At 41.8% G+C, this 23,213-nt stretch overlaps 1 protein-coding gene across 1 annotated transcript; it reads left to right on the forward strand.

Annotated features, from left to right (window-relative positions):
- Nucleotides 1–223: 223 nt before the first annotated feature.
- On the forward strand, nucleotides 224–5,861 carry mrgbp (MRG/MORF4L binding protein). The gene is made up of 5 exons (XM_023431174.2): nucleotides 224–451; nucleotides 1,755–1,876; nucleotides 2,024–2,105; nucleotides 2,869–2,943; nucleotides 4,036–5,861. The coding sequence occupies exons 1-5, from the start codon at nucleotides 310–312 to the stop codon at nucleotides 4,242–4,244; spliced, it is 630 nt and encodes a 209-aa protein (XP_023286942.1). The 5' UTR covers nucleotides 224–309; the 3' UTR covers nucleotides 4,245–5,861.
- Nucleotides 5,862–23,213: the final 17,352 nt, after the last annotated feature.

The following is a 23,213-nucleotide window of genomic DNA, read 5'->3' on the forward strand; positions in this document are numbered from 1 at the left end:
CTTTTATTCTGAAAAACGACCAGAAGTCTTGCCATAATATTGGCTGGGATATCGAACATTCCATTATTTATTTGTTTACTTGCTCTTTTATTGATTTGAATATTTACTATTATTATTTAGTTACTTATTGAGTATTTTTGGGGCAAAATTAAGTGTTTCGACATATTTCAGTGCACAAGACCTTTATTCTGAAATAGTAATAGCCGGAAACACTTCCAGGGGTTCCGGCTGCCGGTGCAGACGGAACAAAACGGACTCAGGTTCCGTGTGGGAGCTCGTCTTCGAGCTGTTTTAACCTTTCAGTTGAATATGGGGGAGGCAGACGTGACGCTGAATCAGACTGACGAGAAGCCCCCGGACTCGGGGCTGGTTTCAGGGGAAGACTCGGTGGTGTGGAGCCACGAGGTGGAGGTCTGTCTGTTTCACGCGATGATCGGACACAAACCCGTCGGTAAGAGACGCGGCTAACGTTAGCATGTTAGCTGCTGAAGCCGTTAGCGGCGGCCAGTTCTGCCGGTTTAACCCAGCGTTTCACTAACTGAGGACTGGGTACTTGGACGTGACTCTGCATGGTCCCAGTAAATAGTGTAAAATAACGTTAGTTTGCTACCACTGGCGATGAACTAGTTAGCCTACATGTCTTCTGTCAGTGTTCTAGTTACAACTGATTACTAACGTTAACCAGCCCCCCCTTCTACTGAGGAGACAAACACAACCATCAGTCCGTCAACACTGAGCCAAAACTTTATTTATAAGAAGTAAAGTCCTGTTGGAGGCGCTAAAAGTAAAGACAGGATGCTTTGATTACAACACACACACACACACACACACATGACTGGTTTTATTCATCAGTGAACTTCAACAATCTAAAGTGCAGTAAGCAAGAAAAACCTAAACCAGATCAAGAATTACTGAGACCCCCCCCCCCCTTTGCCTTTAAATCAGCTTCAGTTCTCCTTGGTAGACCTGCTCACTGTTCTTCAGGTGAAGTGTGAGGTTGGTCGTTCCATCATCTTGGAGAACCTACCTCAGTTCATCTGTCTCTTCATGTGATCCCATACTGAGTCCATGATGCTATGATCAGGGCTCTGTGGGGTCCAGACCATCTGCTGCTGGACTGATCAGACTCCCTGATGGTTTAGAAACTAAACATCTTCAGTACCTAAAGCTTTCACTCAATACTGTGTCTCCAGATGTGGTTTGTTACTTAAGCTTTGTGTGTTGATGAACTTGTGAACTCTGCAGATAAGTTCAGACTGACATTTTCTCAGTAATTGATTGATTGATCGATCAGTGCTTACACTGCTTCATTTGTGTCTGAACAAAAATCAAAACCCACCCAGTGTTTTGAGTTTACTGTGATAGAAAACTGAGAAACAGCAAATATTCACATTTGAGAAGTTGTTACCAGAGAATTTTTACATAAAGAAATTACTTGGCGCATGTTCCTGAATATGTTTTTGTATTTAATCAGATCACCACAAATCAGCTGATAGAGTGAAAATCTCAACCATTAAATCAGTAGAAAAACATTTTTCTGTCTGAAGGTTAATGAGCACTGACAACGATGAGGAAGTACGTGAATGAAAAAACGGTATACTACAAATATTAGTACTGTATGTACATACTGTGAACAGTTTGTGAGAAGCTTGGAATTATAAAGTATAACTCTCTCTCTCTCTCTCTCTCTCTCTCTCTCTCTATCTTTCCCCCTCTCTCTTTCCCCTTCTTTCCCTCACCCTCCCTCTGTGAAGGAGTGAACCGTCACTTCCACATGATCTGTATCAGAGACAAGTTCAGTCAGAACATTGGTCGGCAGGTTTCTTCCTCTGTCATCTGGGATCATCTGGGGACCATGTATGACATGCAGGCTCTGGTGAGGACACGCACACACACACACACACACACACACACACACACACAGTCAGTAGTCAGTCAAATACCAAAGGTTTCATAGATGAAAAGCTCAGTATACAAACACTGTGTGTGTGTGTGTGCATGTGCGTGTGCGTGTGTGATGCAGCACGAGTCGGAGATCTTGCCGTTCCCAAACACAGAGAAGAGTTTCTCTCTGCCTGATGACATCATCCAGGAAGTGAAAGAAGGTGAGACTTGAATCATAAGTTGTATCCCAATTCAGGACCCGCATCCTTTGGAGGACACGGTCTACGAAGGTGTGGCCCTTCAAATGTAGCCTCTGAAGGATGCGGCCCCTGAATTGGGACACAGCTATAACCTGTCTGTAGTTTTGGCGTTGGTGTTTGGCAGATAGTTTAACATCCTCCACAGTAATAATTGCTGAGATCTAAGGATACAGCAGGTTTTCTCTGGTCTTCTGGTCTCGTCTGCAAAACACCAATCAGTGCTGTTATTTATTTATTTGCTGTTGTGTAGATGTGCAAGTTGTAAGTGCCACAAACATATTCTCCTGGCTGTATCATTGTAGTCACAGTATCAAAGTTGCTTTTTGGATGGTAATGTCTGTCAGTCAGTCCACCTTGAAGCATCTCAACAACTGTTGGACAGACTGTTATTAAATGTGGTTCAGATGTTCCTGTTCCCCTCAGGATGAACTGCAATAACTTTGCTGCTCCTCTGACTTTTTATGTAGAGCCGCCATCAGGTCACATTTTAACTTGTCCAAAGTTGGTTTATGACCAAATACCTGCAAAACTACAGCTTTTAGTCTTTTTTCCATACAACCAGTAGAAGTCAACACTGTTAGAAATCGTTCAATCCTACTCACAGGGGATTTAAAGGTTGTGTGTGTGTGTGTGTGTGTGTGTGTGTGTGTGTGTGTGTGTGTGTGTGTGTGTGTGTGTGTGTGTGTGTGTGTGTGTGTGTGTGTGTGTGTGTGTGTGTGTGTAGGGAAGCTGGGCTCAGAGGAGGACACCAAAGAGGAGTTCAGGATGGAAAGAGAACCTCCAGCTACACATGAAGAAGGTACCATTCTGTCTGGCCCCTCTTCTCTCTTTAATCTCAGTAGGATGACACCATGGTAGCTGAATCCATCGACTATGTACAACATCCCTGTTTACTGCAGACCTTCCCTCCATGTCACATCCATGTTTACTACTGAGCAGTCTTCTTCTTTCCTGCTTTTGCTGCTGCCTGATGATCATTGTAATGTCACATGTACGAGCTATGAACGCTGAGTGCTCACAGAGCTGACAGAACAGGAACTCAACAGGGATCCTTTAAGGCTGTGGAGCAGTCAGACCAGAACAGGTGTGACCAGATAACTTTCCTGCTGCTGAGACAGAAAGGAAATTCTGCCATCTGACACTATAACAAACGATTCTGTATCAATTCTGTTGACCTGCAGACAGTAAGCTTTTATTTTGGAAAAAAAAAACGGAGTTTATATATTCAACTGGTGGTACAGATGAAACATTCATTTATTTGTTTAATTACTCAATGACTTAATTTCTGTCAGGGCTGTGCTCTGTGCTGCCACAACATTCACAGCTGTAATAATAATTTCTCTTCCCTCTTCCTGGCGGACATTTTTATGAATGAAACTTGTCCACAGACAGAGTAGAGCAGGCAGCTTTATAGAGCAGTTTGTGGCATCAGTTACTCTTATGTTCAAATCTGAGAAACAGGAACCTCACACCAGTTAAAGAGCTGGGGCCAGTTGTACAAAACACATTAAGTAAGTATAAGACTTGAGGTTTAAATTTTCCTTAGCTGAGCGAGTTACTTAAGGGTGTTGCACAGAATCTCTTAAAAGAAATTTACAGCAGGGAAAGACATTTTTCAGCAGTAGAGTTCTACTGTTTTTCCATGGAGACCATTGTTTTGCTGGCATTAGCTTGTGCTACCTGACTGCCAATCAAACCTGTAATGTAGAATTAATTCCTCATCATTAAGCGTGTCCATTGGGTTCTCCCTCTCTTCTTGGGATGTTTTAATTTTCTTCATTTATCCCCATAAACTTGTTCATGTTGCAGTTAAGAGATTTTAAGGAAAATTTCAATTAAACCTGTTTTGTGCAACTGGCTTGTTGATCTCAAGTGTTTTCTCTCTCCACAGGCAGTAACTCATCAGTGAAGATGTCTGAGCGAACGAGCAGCAGTCGAGACAAGGAGAGGGAGCGGGACAAGGAGAAGGGAGGGAGTGAAGGAGGAGGAGGAGTAGGAGGGAAGGAGGCGGAGAAGAGGAAGAGGAGTCGGGCGGCTGAAAAACTGCTGTCGTCTTCCAACCCCGCGAGTCCAGGAGGAGTCAAGAGGAGACGCACCTGAGAGATGGAGGGAGAGAGATGGACAGAGTGTGAGAGGGAGTAAGAGAGAGAGAGAAAGAGGTGCTTGGACTGTGCAGAATGAAAAATAAACGAGTGAAGAAGAAGAAGAGAAGAAGTAGGTGCCGTCAAACCTGCCAAGCTTTGTGTCACATGACCGCCCGCTGTCTGATCACCACGCCGCCAACAGAAAACAGAGCGTCGTCGTGGTGTTCATGTAGAGAAGAAAACATTCATCTCTCTGTTCCGTTCACTCCACGGCTTCTGTGATTGGCTGCTGTCAGTCAGCATCTGCCGCTTCGTCTCATCGTGATCACAGTGGGAGGAAGTGACATGTTCGTTTTTTTAAATCTGTATTTTTATTTTATTGTTGTATTAGAGGAAGCTGTAATTGTCACCTCCCCCCACTTTTTCTGTCAGTTGGATTCACTCATTTTTGTGCACTCGCAGCAATAAGCTTCAAACCAACCTCCACAGATGTAGCACCAGAGTCACTCTGTTTCATTCCACACACTCTTCTTCTGTCAAAACTTGGTGCCTACATTACCCACAATGCAATTCGACCACTGACAGAGATTAGGGTGTGTTATGCTAGTTGGTGCTAATGTATCCTGGAGCCTTTTATCAGCGATGAAAGGGGGGGGGCTGCACTCACTTCCCTCTAAGTCCACAACCCCAGACTTTACTCTTCAGACCCGACCAACGCTGACTCAGGTGACATCATCACCTGAGGACGTTCATCAGACTTCACTCAGCTCCCTCTGGACGCTAAAGGCTTCATATTACTGTTGTCACTCATGCAGTCGACCTGTCTAACACCTGGAAACAACTGGAAACACTCCGCAGTGCTGTAGCAGCAGTGAGTAATTCCACTCTTTTTCTACCCTGGGTTTTGCCTGTTAGGTAGGTTGTTGTAGCCGTAACTGCAGACAAGACTAATGGGTGAAAAAAGTCCTGCCTTCTTCTGTGTATGCCAGGAAATCATGAAATCTGTTGTTATTTGAAAACATCAATAAAAGATGAAGCCCAATGCTGTTTGAGGAAAAGGTTCAAACTCATCATGATTTCTCGGCCACAGAAACGTTGTTAACAGGTTTGGTGCAGGAGTCGTCTCTGTTGTGTTAACCCAGAGCAGGAGTCAGGTGTTATCAGGACCAGAGTTGAGACTCGGTTCATGTTAAAGTCTGATCAGCTGATGGAGAGAGGCATTTGATTTAATATCAGTTCTGTCACTGTCAGCAGCTCAGTGAGGATCTGACGCATGAAGCTCTGAGGTTGTAAACATCTGCTTAGTGTGATGACATGAGTCCCAGCTGTTCTATTATTTTCTAAAACAGACGTTACAGTTGTTTGTCTGAGAGGAGACGGCAGCATCAACGGTGATGTTCAGATTAACTGTATCTTTTTTTTCTGTTGTATTTCTGTTTTTCACAGTAACATGAAGCTTCAGTTTCATCAGACGATCAGCTGAGCAGTTTGTCAGCTGATCATTAACATCTGGAAGCCATGAAAATAAAATGTTCACTCTGATTTTTTAATGACGTGTTAATTTATTGATGATGATGATGATGATGAGCTGATACATGAGGCTGTTTGTGTCATTAAAGCTGAAGTCAGATCAGTGACGTCTCTGTTTATTCTTCAGCAGAAGAAAGTGAGTATTTTTCATTTTCTACTTCTCTACGTTTCAGAGAGAAATATTCTAGTTTTTATTCCACTCTACTTTTTTCTTCTGCTTCTTCTTGAACAAACTAAATATAAGGTTATTTAAAAATAAAGATGATGAGTTTATATAGATTATCCCCACCGCGCTGTGCAAACTAGTTAAAATGATCTCTGAGCAGCTACAACATTAAACTGCTGTTCATGCATTAATTCATTAATAATAGTAGAGTTGCAATGATGAATCGATTAGTTCACCATTTTTGACTCTTGGAAATTATGAGAATTTCCAGTGTTTTGTGACAATAGAATAGAATATTGTCCACCAGGGTGGAAATTTGTCTTTGGCTCATCAAACACTAAACAATATAAACAAAACAATTAATCATCTAATTAAGAAATAGTGAGATTAATTCATTAATTCTACATAAGTAAATTATTTAAATGCTACTGACACCACTAACAACAGGAGAGATCACCAGAAATTGTTGCATCTATATGGCTTCACAGCTGGTGAAATAAATGTTTAAATTTATTTGATAAATATTTATTTTAGACCAGAAAATGTCAAACAGGAGGATTCATAAACAAGACTTCAGGGGCAGGAAACAGGAAGTTAGAACTGAAGTGATTTTTTTCACCATTTTGTTACTTAAGATTCTGTTTATTCTGTGTTAAAGATGGTATAAGTGAATTTATTTTGGATTTTATTCTCAGATGTGATGGTGAGGAGTGATGTTCAGCAGTCGCAGGTCAGTCGCCCCGGTGAAGCTGCAGTGTCTCTGAGCAGCCACAGGGGGGCGGTGTCCACCTGCAGGGGGAGAGAAACACAGCTGGTTCTCAGCTGCTCATTCTGAGAGCAGTCATTCATTTAGTTGAACCACATTAAGTTTCTAATTCATCAGCTGATCGAAGCATAGACCTCATGGATTAAGGCAGACTGTCAAGCATCTTTCTTTTATGCTGCATTCACTGTCACTGTTCCCTACAGAGTTTAAAGTTGAAAGATCCTTTGCAGAAACATCCGTTTGCTGTTTTTTATCTGCAGCCTAAATTGACACGATACATGCTGTAAATTAACAAGTGGTTATTTCAAAAATTTTATAAATTAGTCACATTTCCACTTCCTGCTCCTGCTGTGCTCCTCATGCAGTCTGGTTACAACAGCAACAAAAATTACCATTTAAACTCATTATGATAATCACATCATTTAAATCAGACTGAGGCACAGATAACAAGCTGCAGCTGTTTGACCAGGAAGAAGAAGAAAGAAACAGACTGACTGTCATTCCACCAGGACAGACTTCAATTAAAATTTCTGCTTTGAGACAGTTTCTGCCAAAATTGAAAAATAATTATGTTTCACCAACAAACAGAAGCAACATTCACGCCCACAGAATACAGAGCTAAATCGTGTAGAAGAGAGTGGCAGATGTGAATTGATCTGTGTGTGTCAGACAGGTAAAGGTCAGACAAAGGTCACAGTCAGTGAACAAACAGTTATAAAGGTCTGAGAACTGCAGGAGTTCAGCTTTTATCTGTTTGTTTGGCTCAAAACCTTCAAACAAAAAAGACAAACAAAAAAATCTATTGTCTAATATAATATTAAAGCCAATTATATTCACTGTGGCTCAGTTATATTTACTTTTTTTTTTTTTTTTTTTTACAGTTAAATATATGATACATTTTTCATCTTTGCTGTCACATGATAATGTTGATAATATTAATGATGATGTTTTCCTGTCTGGGCTGAAGTTACTATTTTAAAATAATCTATACACAGATCATTCATATTATCAAATAATCTAAGTTATTTTTTATATATACTCAGTCAATAATACTGGAGGATGAAAACTATAAATATTCCAATAAAAAGTCTGAAACCCCCAAAATATTATTATCATTTCTTATTATCATTAAATTATTATTATAAGATTCCAGGTTCAATGTTCATCTTTTTTTTCTTTCTACAAAACAGGACTGGACAATAAGATACTCCATGCTACATGCAATAAGATCTGATGCTTGTTTGAACACATCATGTAATTTACTGCCCTCTTGTGGCAGCAGCAGGTTATTGTCTCTGAAAGCGAATTTAACTTTCAGCTGTTGTAACTATCGTTTCTGTCATTTTCGTGGGTGTGACCATGTCCTATTGATGAGAACTGGAGCTTGTCAAGCGGAAAGGACAGTAGTCTTTTGTATTTCGATATTTGCGCATGCGCAATGAGGATAATCCTGGACTTGCAGGTGAATAGCTATAGTCAACGCGTGCTCGTCAAATTATCCATGACGCAGTTTCTACCGTCTGAGATCAGTTATGATATTGCAGCATTACATGCATGTTCATGAGTGGGAACTAAACTTGCATATTAAGCATTAAGAGGCAGCAGTAGCAACAAAACAAGCAAATTACATTGATTTATCATCTCCGTGCAAGCTGAACAGTAAGTTTGAGACAGGATGTTGTTGCACGTGAAGCGCAGCTCCTTTCAGGAATAGCTCAGTACGGAGGTTATGTGCGTAGCGGGCGAGAGACAGGGGTGAAGCAGACGACGAGAGTTAGCTAGTTAGTTAGCAGTTAGCAGTACAGCCCTGAACACAGTGTGATTCCTGTGCACTTTGGGCTGTTTGTGCTGCAACTACAGCTACAACTCCTTAAGACCGAAGTTCCCGCGTCTCCGCCGTGCTTCAACTATAGTCCAGACACTGAGCCAAGAAAGACTAACAGCGCTGAGACAGGTAAATACAGGGTTCTGCCTTGTCACTGGAATGTGTCTTTGTCAGCTAAAAAATTGGATAAATTTCCTCTATTCTGCACATTTGATGTTTACTGGCAGTTCAGAAAAATAATCCTAAAACTTCTTCAGCTTGGAGGAAGGAAAGTGAAGATGGAGGAGAGAGACTTTCAGCAAAGGAAAGACAGACATCACAAAATCATGAGACAGAAGAGGCCCTGAATTTAAGAGAGATTTGCTACTGCCATGAAAAGGTATGTCTTGGTCTGCTCGATATATTTGACATTGGTGTAGTAACAGCTGAATCACAAATGTGGAAATTTGCCCCTGGCTTCACAGGCTGGTTAAAACACAGCATTGTGACTCACAAACAATAAATACAATATTAAATTAGCACAACATGCACAGTACAAACAGCAATAACCAACGTCATTCCAGTGTGAATGATGCTTATGGGTTCAACAAAGTTATTGCTTTAGCATCAGGACTTTCTGTAAATGTTCCTGGTTGCTGTTTCGGCTCTACAGCGTCGTCTCGAGGGCAGTTTTGTGAATTCTTTAAAAAGGGGATGAACAGGATCAGACACAATTTGTCGAGCTTTCCGTTTCACCTGCAGTCTGTATGTGCACTCCAGTTGTTTTTGCTCTTTCCCAATAATTTTTCTGGCTGTGTTTGTAATCTGGTCAGTCCGTTTTTGTTCTTAGTCCCCAAATATATAGACAGTATATACTGTATATATATATGTTAATGCTTGACGCCAGGTGAAGTTGATCATCTGATTACAGGTGTCGGAATCAGGTGTGGTTGCTGTGAAGCTCCTGTGGGACGTTGGTGGACATGAATTAAGTTAAACCAGTGAATACGTGATGTAGATGAACCGCGAGAGCGAGTGACACCAGGAGGAGGAGGAGTTCTGACAGAGGGACGTTTTCACACCTGGACACGGACCAGTTCACCTTCTCCGCCAGGTAACGTGAGTCCGACTCTCTCTGTCTGCTGCTTCTGTCTGGATGTTAATGTCCCGCCCCGGTTCTCTGTGTGTTCACCTGCTCACTGTGAAGCTGTGTTAGATGTTGCTGTGATGCAGGTTGGGTTGTGTTTGTGTGGTGACTGAAGCTGCAGTGTTGTAGCTGCTGGGACAGAGTGTGTCTCATAGTGACTGTGTTTGATTGTGAACGTGCGTTCAGGAGCCTCCAGCTGCTCTTCAACACTTTCTTCACTCTGCCTTTGTGTGCTGTAAAATGACTCATTAGCTTTAATAAGCAGAAGACTGCAGGTCCTGTCAGACACTTTTTATATGGCAGCTTTATTTATACCCAGGCAATTCAAAGAGAAGCATTAGAATAACACTAAAACTAAAAGCAATAAAAAACAGTTTTAAATCAATTAAAATAGAATAAAATGAGATTAAGAAAATTATCAAATGAAATAAAATCCAGAACAGACAGTTAACAGGTACAGTTACAGTGCAGTAGGAAGCTGTAAGTTGTTGTAAGGAAATAAAAGACTAACAGGATGTGTTGTGAGGCCTTTTTATAGGTCAAAGGTCAACTTCACTGTGACGTCATAATGTTCTTTAAATCAGGAAGGAGAGACTGTGATCATATTTACCATGATGTGACTGGTTGGTGGAGGAATCAACCACGAGGTGTTCATTCTAGTGTTCAAGTAGTCGAGCTGAAGAAAATTACATTACTACCATGTTTGTGTCCTTGTAACTTTGGCTCAGTGTCTCGTCTCCTCACTGAGACTTCCTGGTTGTAAAATGTAAAGAGTTTCCTCAGAGGAGACCAGAATGTGATCAGAAGAGTTGAGGAACAGTAGCTGTTTCATTTTGGGAAACATCATGTATTCTGACTTTAAGCCTAATTTTTAGATGACTGGTTTCACTTCTTCCCTGCAGCTTTTTTTTTTCCTCCACACTGCACCACTGATAACCTGGTCCCAGTCTAGCCTCTGGTCTCTGGTCTGTTCCACCACGAGCTCTGGCGAAAAATCACAACACAAATTTACGCAGTGACAGATTGAGTGGGACTTTGATACTGAAAACCTCGACTCTGTTCAGGAAAGGAAAATAGGATTCAGCGTGTACAGGTCAAATATACGTACTGTCCCTTTCTGTGTCTCTCTGACGTCTTTGTCTCATCGTGGTTTTCCCACTGTGGCTGCCTCTGTGCAGTTGTTGGTGTTATGGAGGTTGTCGCACTTCTTTCGTTGTCGTTGTGGTGTTACTACACAGACACAGATTCAGAACTTCCCTTTGTTGTACATGTGTTATTAGTTGTCAGGTGACCTGCGTGTCACAAGGTCTGGTCGTTGCTTTTAAACGATTTTTCATCATGGTTCTGTTTCGCAGGCTCCTGTGAAATGATTAATGTTGTCTGTAGATAAGAAATGAAGTCATGAATTTACATTTCTTCCATTAAAACCTGTTTTCATGAGCTGCAGCTGATAATAATGATCTCTCTGGATTAATAAGTAGATATTTTTCAACATTTTGATTCATCTTTTCATCTGTCAAATGTCAGAAATAATGAAAAAGCTCACCACAAGCTTCCATAGCCACAGGTAACATCTTACTTTTTTTTTTGGTCTGACAAGCTCAAAGCTTTCAGTTTACAATCAGATAAAACAATAAAACAGCAAATCTGAAATTTAGAGAAGGTGAGCACAAGGAAAGGAGAAATAATATCATGATGAGGAAAGAAGGCGAGAGGGAACTAAATGAGGAGAGAGGAAAGAATGACTGGATGAGGAACAAGTAAGGAAGATAGGAAAGGAGAACAGAAGGAAGGAGCCAGGAAAGGATATAAGGAAGAAGTAGAGGAGAAGGGGAAATAGAAGGAACACAGAGGGGACGAGGAAAGAAGACAAAAAAATAAGGAAAGAAAGAAAGAAAGAAAAATGCCTTGATTAGGAAGGAAAGGACAGAAGAAAAAGGAGGGGGTAGATAAGAATAGTATGAAGAATGACCTGAGGAGCAGAGAAAGGAGACAGGGAAGGAAGCGAAAAGAAAGTAAGGAAGGAAGAATGACTCTATAATGAAGGACAGAGCATATAGAAGAAGGGGAGGAAGTAGATAAGGAAACAAGGAGAAATGGCCTGATAAGGAATAAGGCAAGGTGGCAGTGAATGGGGAAATGAGGAAGAATCACAGAGGAGAGAGGAAATGACATAGGAAAGAGGGATAGAAGGAAGTAAGGATGGAAAGCTGGAAGTTTCCTCGGGAAAAAGGAAAGGAATTAGAGATGGGGAAAGAAGACACAAGGAAATAAGTGAAGAAAAAAGGAAGAATGACCCGAACCTGACCTGGAGAAGTTACCTCAGGAATGAGGAAAAGAGACAGGGAATGAGGAGAGGAGGATGTCGGAAAGGAAAGAAGGAAGAATGCCCCGAGGAACAAGGAAAGGAGATGAGGAGTAACCTAAGGAAAGAAGGACAAATGACCTGATGGGGAACAAGGAAAGGAGATAGGGAAGGGGGAAAGGAGGATGTAGCTCTGGCAGGAAAGAAGGAAGAGTGACATGATGAGGGAGGAGGACAGGAGGACTGGTTTCCTGGAGGGTAAAAAAGAAAAGAGGAAAAGAAGAGAGAGAAAAGGAGAGAAAGACATGAAGGAGGGGAGAGAGAGAGAGAAGCTTAGCAGGACGAGTGTCAATCCAGACTGAGAGAGCTGTCAGTCTGACTGAGAGGAAACACAACGGACGAGTGTGAGAACGAACGACAAATGCTGCTGCATGAATATTCATCAACTCCTGAGAGTTCCCAGCAGTGTGTGTGTGTGTCTGTGTGTGTGTTCACAGTGTTGCCCCGGCCATGTTTATTCATAAATCATCTCATGTTTATTCATACTGGATTATGTAAAAAGTAAGTAGGCGTATTCACACACACGGGTACGCACATGCACTTGCGAAGGTCCAGCTTTAAGTGTGTGTGTGTGTGTATGCGTGTGCGTGTGTGTGTGTTACCCTGGTTTGTCGGGTCCAGACCTGACGCCTCTGACACTGTGGGACTCACCTCTACAATTTAAAGTGGTGTAAGTGGGTTAAGATTTGATTTTAAATTTAGATGTAAAGTCAGTTTCAGGTTTAAATCAGGGCTAGAGGTGAATGAAAGAATGAGTGAATGAATGAATGAAAGAAGCAATAAAATCATGAGACTGATGAACAGACTTATGGCTCCCTACACGACAAACACTTAGTGGTTTACTCTATACTGAGAGTTTGGACACACACGCACGCACACACACACACACACACACAAAGGTGCAGTGTGGTCGTCACGTGATGGACAAGACGATTGATTAGCTGCAGCTTGGATTCTCTGCCAGCTGTCATCTTTATGATAAATCCCAGCATGCCTTGCTCAGAAGCATAAACCAGTGTTAAATGGTGTCATGGTCACATTCTTTGACCTCATCAAATCAGCTGATTCATATTTAAATCAGAGCTGAAATGATGAATCGATTACGTGAGGTTTTGATGATTATCTTTGTCTCATATGAGAGTAAAGTGAAGGTTGTGTGGAGGCTGTATTCAGAAACTGAGCCTTAAAACGAGCCGTCAGGACTTATGTAACTTTGTGATGCCACAACAAAGCAGTCACCGCCCTCAGCCACGCCCAAAGCCCCTCCCACCACCCAGAAAGAAGCCTGAGAGAGGAGACGTAAACTGCATTCAGATGTTTTTGCTTTTTAAAACCACAAATATTCTCTTATGGATCAACACTTCAAATAAAACACAGGAAAAGTGTCAAATATGGAACCTTTTAAAAACTGTTTGCACCAGTGTCACCTTACAGTGAACCATCACCTGCACTTCTAATCCTCTCTCGTCCAATCACAAGCCGCATTACTGGGAGGTAAAATGCTCAAGTAGTAATGCGGTTCACATGCTTGATTCTTAAACATGAACGTGACTTATCTAGATGATTAAGATTATACAGCAGCACAAAGGTAGACAATATTCACTTGAAAATTGTTATTTTGCAAAAAAGAATATTAATAATAATAATTTTCTTAACTACTTATACTTTCATGTGCAGTGTACATATTTTAATATTTAGTTCAGTATGTTGAAGTTTGCAAAAACCCTCAGAGGAGTTTTTGCAAACTTGTGTGGGTGATGTCGACCTGCAGCTCAGTTGAAAGTCGAACCTTTTTCTGTAGGACGAGCTTGTGATGTTTTCACCCACTAGACAACGCTCACTGAAACACACCGGATCTCATCTCGAACACCAGCATCCTCATCTTCTTTCTATTTTACCTTTTTCCTCTTTCACCGTCTACTTCAATCTTTTCTCTCTGTGTGTAGCTCATCCTCCTCTCCTGCAGAATAGCAATGCTGTTTTTAGTCTTTGAAGTGGACGTGCATCTTTCCCGACCAATCAGAGACAAGAGACATTAGAGAGAAAACAGGGACAGATGGGAATTGAACTGAAATGGAGAAAAAAACCAAGAGTGGAGAAGAAAGCGAGGGGAGATGAAAAGAGCAGCAGGGACGAGGAGAAGAAACTCCCCGTCCTCTGACAAGCTGCAGAGAGAACCTGAGTGTGATATAACGTGTGAAGTCATAAATTATTCTCCTCGTACGTCTCCTAAGGGACATTAACAGACCCAGGACTTCATATTCCAGTCAGGACATCACAGCATTAACAGCTCCATGAACCCTCTGCCCTCACCTCCTGTTTCCAGCCCCATGGAGGAGGATGAGTGACAGCATGATCTATGATCTGTGACCTGTGACTGATCATCACGAAACAAGCCAAACTTTCATTATGCATTTACTCAGTGTTTTCCTTGAAATAACATCTCAGGTTTTCTTCGTCAGGACTAGACTCACTGGTCAGGCACAAAATGTCAACTGACCACAAACGCAATCTAACTCTGTGTGAAACACTGCGCCATTATAATAGCATTATGCCAAGGTGTAGCAACTGTTTTTTCTGTCGTAAAAATAGCAAAAAATACATGGACACGCCCTTAATGCACTTGCACCATCCGCTTTAGATCTTGCGCTTTGGATTGTTAAAATACAGCCCTAATTCCCCATTTTAGGGGCATTATGTTCTACAGTCTGCAGTAACCACACAACCACCAGAAAAACTGTAATAAATGACAATAAATGCAAAATAAAACAGGACAAATTAGTTTTTCATTCTATTTGTCCTCATGCAGACAGACTGTACTTGAGGTCAGATGGAGGCAACTTAAAATCCCTGAACAGGGGGGACGAGGGTCAACCAGGACTGACTGGGTACTCTTTGAAGTCCTAACCTTGTGAAGTCATTCAAGGTCGTGTCTGATGGGCTTTTTTACACACAGCATCCACCTGAAGCTCCACGGTCAGCTTGTCATCAATACAGATATTTATACAGCTGCACAAACTCAACAGCCTGATCATTGATCAGCACAGGAGAGATTACCGTGGGATGTTTCCTAACTCTACTGTCTTCCCTTTAGCTGTAAACGCGTCTGCTTGCATCATTCCTACAGGGACCATGATCAGGGTCATCTCTGCTGAGAAGAGACACCATCTCTGTGATGAAGCCTCACAAACTGGCTTTGGCACTGGTTTGTGTACAGCACAAATAAAAGAGGCGAGAGGACGCACCACTGGGAAAAACATGAGATAAGACGCCGTTAACTTTCACACCTTCCAGTTAATAAATCCATCAGCCAACAAATCAGACGAGGGTCAGTGTTGTAGCCTTCCTGCTACAATATGAGGCTGGATACAATTAAGAACTGAGGAGAAATCAATAAAGATCAATCAATAAAGACTCAAAGGTCTTTGCACCCACTGTGTGTGCCAGAAAATGTTTAATAGGATGCCTGTTGCCTGTCGTCAACCCCCCTGTCTGCCCTGTAAGAAACTGGAGCAGGTCCAGGTTTTCCTGTACTGTTTTCAGAAGCACATCCTTCACAGACCTGCAGCCTTTGAGAGATGTGGAGCGTTGAAGGTACAATGTTGGAATCGTTCCACAGATGAGGAGCCCAGTGGAGGTGGAGAGACAAGTTAAAAATAAAACAGAATATATCTTCCAACTGTTGGGCACAATTTTTAAGAATCCTAGTCCTTAGTCCTCCGGGAACTTTCCGAACCTTCATCCACACTTTCAGGAGAATTCGTCCTTGTATACTCCTCTGCATAATCAGGTTTAACACATTTACCCACGAACAGATCTTTATTTTCCCACCAGCCACATGTATACACCTTACGTACCTGTGCAAATTTCTACTTCCACCTGCCTTGCATTCTAAAGGAAGTAACTATATAAATTCGAACCAAGGGAGCTTACATTTATATTATTTCCATCAAGAAGAGGAAGAGGACATGAAACTTTGTGGTCATACAAAGTCTGCTCGGATTGGGGTTATAAATTCGACCCATTTAGTCCAAACTTGATAGAATTTGTCTTTTTGAATTCTCAAAGAAATTTTTAATATTTTTAAGTATTCCATGCCAGTTTTCCAATGTAGGTGGTATTGAGTTTAGCCACTTTCTAGCAATAGATTTTTTACTCGTGGCCATAAGGGCCTGCAGCAGCTTTATATCCCTCCTCAGTTTCATGCATGAAACGTGGCTCAGCTACAGATTCTCCAAGTTTAGGGTAGTGTTTGAGTCTTGAACACTGTACTCAATGTGTTGTGAATGACACTCCAATATAGGTTTACTTTGGGGCAGCCCCAGAATATATGTAAGTGATTTGCCTCCGTTGCACCGCATTGTCTGCAACGTTCCGAGTTTGTATTCTAATATTTTCTCTGATGTGGAGTCTTAAAATATCTTTTTCCAACAGTGTTCTCTCCAGTCCACGGAGTTAGTTGAAGATCATTGAAAACTGCAAATTTCCCCCTAATCCTCCTCAGGGAGCCTAATTCCTCTGAAAAAAATCCTTTTGCTCTAGGCCATGTTTGTCCTGCAAAGACTGGAAGCTTTGTAGTGCACCTTTGTGTGTAAATGACAGGTAGGTTGTAAGTCCTTTCCCTATCCAGGATTCAAATGTTTTATCTCCCCTTTATTGGGGAATAAATTCTGTGTCATATGCACACCACCTAAAAAGTTTTAACATATTTTGGATTTCACATGACTTAACCACCTTATGCCATATTTTCAAAGTGAGATTTATCCAGGTTTTTTTTTTTTTTTTTTAATCTTCCAATTTGGCTGCAAGTCCTCTATCAGCAGTTGTGGCTTGTAGGGGAAAATTAGGAGTCATTCCAAATTCTAATTCCTTCCATTTGGCCTTTTGTTCCCAATTACACCAGTACAGTAAGAAATGAAATGTGAAGCAAAGAAATTGTTTGTTACACAAGGAAGTGCCATTCCTCCTCTTTCTTTTCCTAATTACCAATATCATATTTCCCACAGTGTTACAGTAAGTGGGCAGTGATGCGTTCACTGTCTGAGCAACTGACTGTGTTTTCCCCAGACTGAAACTTTTGCTTGAACATAAAATCAAATATTTTTTTTATAAAAAGTATCATCAGTGAGTAATAATTGTACTGTAACTCCTGTACTGAAGCTGCTGCCCAGGCTGAGTTTGCATCTTTTCCAGTGTGAAAACCAAAGTCTGAGATCTCAGCCTGTGAAGCTCAAAGATCAGATGTGAATATCTGAGAGGAGCCTGTAGTGTGTTCAGAGGTAATCAAAGACTGATCACATCGACATGAATGTTTCTTCCAAAGAGAAGCTGGAGGACGTCAAACTGATGTCTGTTCTCTGGTGCAGCTTTTTATGTATGAGCTCGGTCATAGGAGTGTTTGTTGAGGTGCAGGTGGAAAACTAATGAATGCATTTGATTAATAATGATAATGAGTATCTGTGTGTGTGTGTGTGTGTGTGTGTGAGCAAGAAGTGTGAAGACAGCTCCCAAACTCCCACACCACATGTGGAGCTCACATAAAGACACAGAAAGAAATCTTATTTTCCTCTTCTCGCCTCATTTAATCTGCCTTCATCGTCTTTTCTCATTTTGATTCCATCCTCTTCATCCTCTCTTCACATCATTTCTTCTCTGCTCTCATCTTCAGGGGATCAAGTACACAACACCTATGTTTTAAATATCTATCTGCATTTAACTACCCAGTCTCAATTTGTAAATCATGATGTCAGGTGTGATGTTGTTAGGCAAACAACTAAGAGGTGGGAAATCCAGTTAATACGAGAGAGAGAGAGAGAGAGAGAGAATGAGAAGTTGGCAGTAAATCTGTGAATGTATCAGCGAAGCTATAGTTTAAATTTGTCAGTTAATCCTCAAGACACGAGACAAGTTCCTGTCTCTCACTCACCAACTGCTGAGTAAAGTGAAGGAGGTTAACCAACCTGGTTTTAACATCCACAGATTTCTGAAGAGCGGTTTTGAAGCTCAAAGTGAGCTGCCCACCGTCGCTATCTTGGCAGTGTCTGACTCCGCCCCTAACTCCCAGCTAATCCACAAATGGGCAAAGAGGTGGGGCGCGTGTGGAGCTGAAACTTTTGTGCATGCTGGTTTGTGGCAAGCATCAACTCACCCACCTTTCACTCAAAGTGGCCACACTCTTAATTATACATAACTTTGGGCCTTAATAAAATGTTAACACTTGTCATGGAGGAAATTAGCAGGTGGGAGTCTATGGGGTTTGACTCACTTTTGGATCCAGACTCAAGTGGTCATTTGAGGAACTGCAGTTTTTGTCACCTCAGTGTTGGCTTAATTTTTCAGCCCCAGAAGTTGCCAATTGAGCAGGACCAGTTAATAATCGCTAAATTAAACAAGCTAATTTAAATTACAGTAGTTGCACGGTTTAGCATCTCAAAGCTGAATTAACTGATTCTTTGAGGCAGTGTAACACGCTGAAATTACATTTACAAATCTTGTGCTATAGTTGTTGTGGTGAACATGTACTTCCACATCCAGCAGAACAACAACATAATCTTATTGCAGTGGCGTTAGTGTCACCTGATGAATCTCAGTCCAGTTAGCTCTGTGTTTTGTCTCCACCAGCTCCTGAGGGAAATATCTGATTCTTTAGCTGCTAAATGCTCCACTATGTTCACCAGCTGCTCTGTGGCTGTGGCTACGTCCAAATTAGATTAGATTTTAGTTTTAAAATGTATTAGTGTGGATGCAGCCTGTGTCTGTCTGCTGCTTCTGGAAGCATGTGTTCTTATTTTATTTTATATATTTTTTAAGAGACTTTCTATGTCCAGTAACAATTTTTCAACCTCACGGTCACCCGTCAGTGTGAAAACCAGTCAGAGGCTGTGTTGCTTAGTCGTCGCTCACTGCTCAGAAACTGGATCCAGGGTCCTGAAAGCTTTTTGGATCTAGTTCACCTCTGTGAGGAGCTTGGACTTCAATCCACGGACTGGACCAGCCTTTCAGCCTGTGAGATGACATCACAGTTGGCCTCCGTGTCTAAGCTGACATGAGGAGTGATGTCATGAATGCCTCCTGTCGCAGACATGATGGGATTTCTTCTTCAGGTGTTGTGTTCGTGTAGCTGTGAAGCCTGAGACAGATTTAGATGTTTGTCAGTTTTGTCACCACACACACACACACACACCTGCGCACGCACGCACGCACTCACTCACAGACAGACAGACACACACACACACACACACACAAGCTCTTACACAAAGCGCTCATTAGCCATGTATGGTGTGTGTCTGCCAGAAGTCATTTGTTTGTCTTTAAGCAGCTAAACTCCCTTTTATCCTGCTGATAATAGAAAGATTAGCATCTCAAAACCACAAAAGAGCTTTTTAATCAAACCTCAGGCTCTCTCTCTCTCTCTCTCTCACTCACTCACTCACTCACTCAAACACACACACACACACACACACACACACACACACACACACGCGCAAACACTCACTAGGGGTTCGAGGCCTCCTGGTGTGTAGCGTGCGATGATTACAAAGACAATCTGTGTGTGTGTGTGTTCGTTCACTGGCTGGTAGTTAACACAGTGATGAGTCAAACAGCTGATGGTGTTAATGCGTGTATACATGCTGTGTGTCTGTATGTGTGTAAGCTGAGATGCTAATGAGCAGAACAGCTTTAGAGGTTGAGATTTCAATCTGCTCTAGTTTGACTCTGAGCTTGGGATCAGTTTATTTCTGACAGACAGAAGAGTTTTCATCATCATGAACTTCAGTTGTCTCTGATCATTTAGAGTCAGTGTCAGTTCATTGCTGAGTATCAGAGCGCAGCAGTTCCTGGTCCAAGCGACACAAAAAAGCGAAGAACCAGGCTGGGATGCACTTGTTCAATGCTGTGATGCTTGTGATTTTTGAAGCTAAAAGCCTTGAACAATAAATGCACATGAATGTATTATGATAGATGTATCATAATACGTCCATGCAAATGCATCCCAGCCAGGTTCATCACTTATTTGTGTCACCTGGAAACACTTCCATTGTGTTGTGAACAGTAGCAGCACATGTGTTGTCAAATTGATGAAGAAGTTTTCTGAATTTGTTTCGTCTATTTGTGTGTTTTTTTTAAGTTGCAGTGCATTGAGCTCTCAGGGCCACCGTAGTTTTGACTGGATTAGATAAAAAAAAAAAAAAAATCAGATGTAGCTGAAGTCCCCCTCTGTCTGTCTGTTGTTCGGTAGCCTCATACCTCCCCCTCACATTATGGCTGCAGCCTGTACATCGACACTTCATATCAGTGCCAAGCTTTCAGAGAACAGCAGGTACTCCAGTATGGACTCTTTAAATATATTTCTTTAAGGCAGTCATGAAAAAAAACCCACCCTGTCTGCTTCTGAGTCGACTCGGGAATATAAAAGAGATAAATCTTCATTTTCTGATAATCACACTGAATCACAATTTAACATCTATTCATCATCTAATCTGTGGTTTTGGTCCATTCCTGGTCTGAGTCCTTTAATACTGAAGACTTACATTGTTATTGGTACTGAGTCATCAGAAACACACTCGGTCAACAAATTCTGTATGTACAGTATATGACGACTTAATATTGACACACGTTATTTTTCAGGAGTCCTGAAGTCCTGATTCAAAATTGTGAAGTCCAATGACTTGAATTACTGATATGACATAAATGAAAGTTTAACTTGGAGAATGTGATTCCTGAAACTAATGTCATGTGATGCTGTAGTAGTAAGACGCCTCTCTCTGTTGAAGTTTCATTTCAGTCTGTGCAGGCATCATTTATTATTTTAAGCAGTGAAAGTGAAGGTCAGCGCCGGCATGAGAAGCTGCTACTTGAAGGGTTTTGTTTACTGTTTTATTAATAAGAAAGAGAGCGTTGGAGTTGGGAGTTTGGTGAATCTGTGTTATTTTAGTTATTTTGTCAGTCCAGCATTGAACGATTTGCTCGCTCTGTAGGCTTTTGACGGCAGTGCTACAATACTGTATGGATTTATTTTTAGCTGATACATATCCTTTATGTAAGTATGCCTGGATCAGCCTCGGCACTGGTCTTCAGGATCTGCATCTGTAACTCAGACGCTGTGTTCATGATGGATGATGTTTTAAACCGATGTATCTGTCACACTGACTTCAGTTTCAGTCGACAGAGACGCTATGATAACGATCGTTAGGAGTTGCTAACAATTGTGATGTTGATGGAAGAAATATGTTGATTTAAGAGTTTTTATATGTGTGAGGCAGCTGTGAACATTTTGAAACAGATTTCCTTCCTTGTTTTTTATTGACTCAGTGAAGTAGCACTAACTGTTCAGGAACATAATCTCTGCTGCTTATCCAGCAAAGGGTTATAGTGGCAGCATTCAGAGAATGGTAGTCCGGACATCCCTCTGCTCAGCAACGTCTCCAAGCTCCTCCTGAAGGGTCCTGAGGTCCAGCCATGCTACAGAGGAAACTCAATTCAGCCACTTGTATCCACAGTCTCCTTCTTTCATTAACTTCCCACCATGACCATTGATAACGGTTGAAACATAGATTTTGTCTTTAGGATGAGCTCCCTGCACCAGTGCGCCTGTCCACCTTATCCTCCGTTTTTGCCTCATTTTTGTTGCAGGAGATGCAGTACCTAAACTCCTACTCTTAAGGCAGCAATTCTCACACAATCCGGATAAAGAAATCCCACATTTCCCAGCAGAGGATCACGACCTCAGACTTGGGTGACTCTCATTTACCACTGCTGTAACACTCGGCTGCAAACCACTTCAGTGCTTGTATAAAGTCACGGTCTGCTTGAGCCAACAGAACCACATCTTCTGCAAAGAGCCCCCTTGAGACCCTGTCCATGAAGATCGCAATCAGAGACCCACTGAGCATGTGCTTCACTTCCTGCTGAGATTGTGGACACAGCTCTCACTCCAGTTAAAGACAGAATGGAGCAGTTTTGGTTACCCATAGTCCTGCAGTGACCCCCACAAGACTCAACAGGGGACACGGTTGGAAGCCAAGTCCACTAAACACATATAGTCTGGATGGGAAAATCCCTCCAGTAATCCTGCAAGGGTGAATAGCTGGTACCCTGTTCAGGACCAGGACGAGGTCTGTAATCGACTGAGTCAGACCAAATATCTGATATATTCTCCCCAGAAACGAAGAGCAACCCATTATCCCAGACAAAAACACAGTGAGAAGAAAACCAGAAGACTGTTGCATCCTTTAATGGATTATGTTTTGTTTTTCATTACTAGAGTTTTGTCCTCAAAAAAGAGCAGGAATCATTTACATGAATAAAACCAGAGGAAGAACCTCACAGGCCCTCTGGTCAACGCCAGTCACAGCTCACTGAGATTTGATGCTTGGAAATGTGTGTTTGCCTCTGTGAGACTAATTGGGACAAGACTAATAAAATCTCCATGCACACACACACACACACACACACACACACACACACACACTGGGGGCCTCCTCCTTTTTGTCTCTTCAGCTGGTAGACGAGACAAACTCTACAAGTCTTTGTATAATCCTGAACCGCATCAATGACTATTGGTGTCAGAGCAAACACACAAGATGGTTTGTATGTGTGTGTATGTTGGTGTGTGTGTGAGCTTGGTGTCATGATTTCTATGGTTGTTTTTCAGGCAGATTGTAGCTTTGCATCACTATTTTGAGCAAAAAGGGAAGGTGTGTTTAGTGTGTGTGTGTGTGGTGTGTGTGTGTGTGTGTGTGTGTGTGTGTGTGTGTGTGTGTGTGTGTGTGTGTGTGTGTGGACTCCAGACAAACAACTCATTCATTATTCAAAACGAGCCTCTCCCTCTCTCGGCTAACCTTCCTCTCTCTCCTCCTCCTCCTCACCGGTTGTTTATTGGTTGTGTAATTGTCAAACCTTTTCGGAAAAACAGATAAATCTCGCTGCTTTTTAACATATTGATCATTGAAAAGGTCACACGGGGAGCTCGATGCGTGTTTATGAGACACTTCCTGTCTCTTTGTTCTCCTGTGAAGTTTCCTCCTCTGCCTCAGTTCGGTCTCTCTGTTCAGCACAGACTGAGTCACTTCACAGTAAATTGGATTTCCTGAACTCTGATTAGTTTGTGTTGTAATTGAGTTTCCTGATGAGACGTCTTTCCACCAGCCCCGCCTCGACTGATCCAATTCACTGCACTTTATTTCAGACCAGTAGTCCATATGAAA

The sequence above is a fragment of the Seriola lalandi genome, unplaced genomic scaffold (genome assembly GCF_002814215.2).
Source record: "Seriola lalandi dorsalis isolate HSWRI2012SDOR001 ecotype SW California unplaced genomic scaffold, Sedor1 jcf7180002054917, whole genome shotgun sequence".
NCBI lineage: Eukaryota > Metazoa > Chordata > Actinopteri > Carangiformes > Carangidae > Seriola > Seriola lalandi.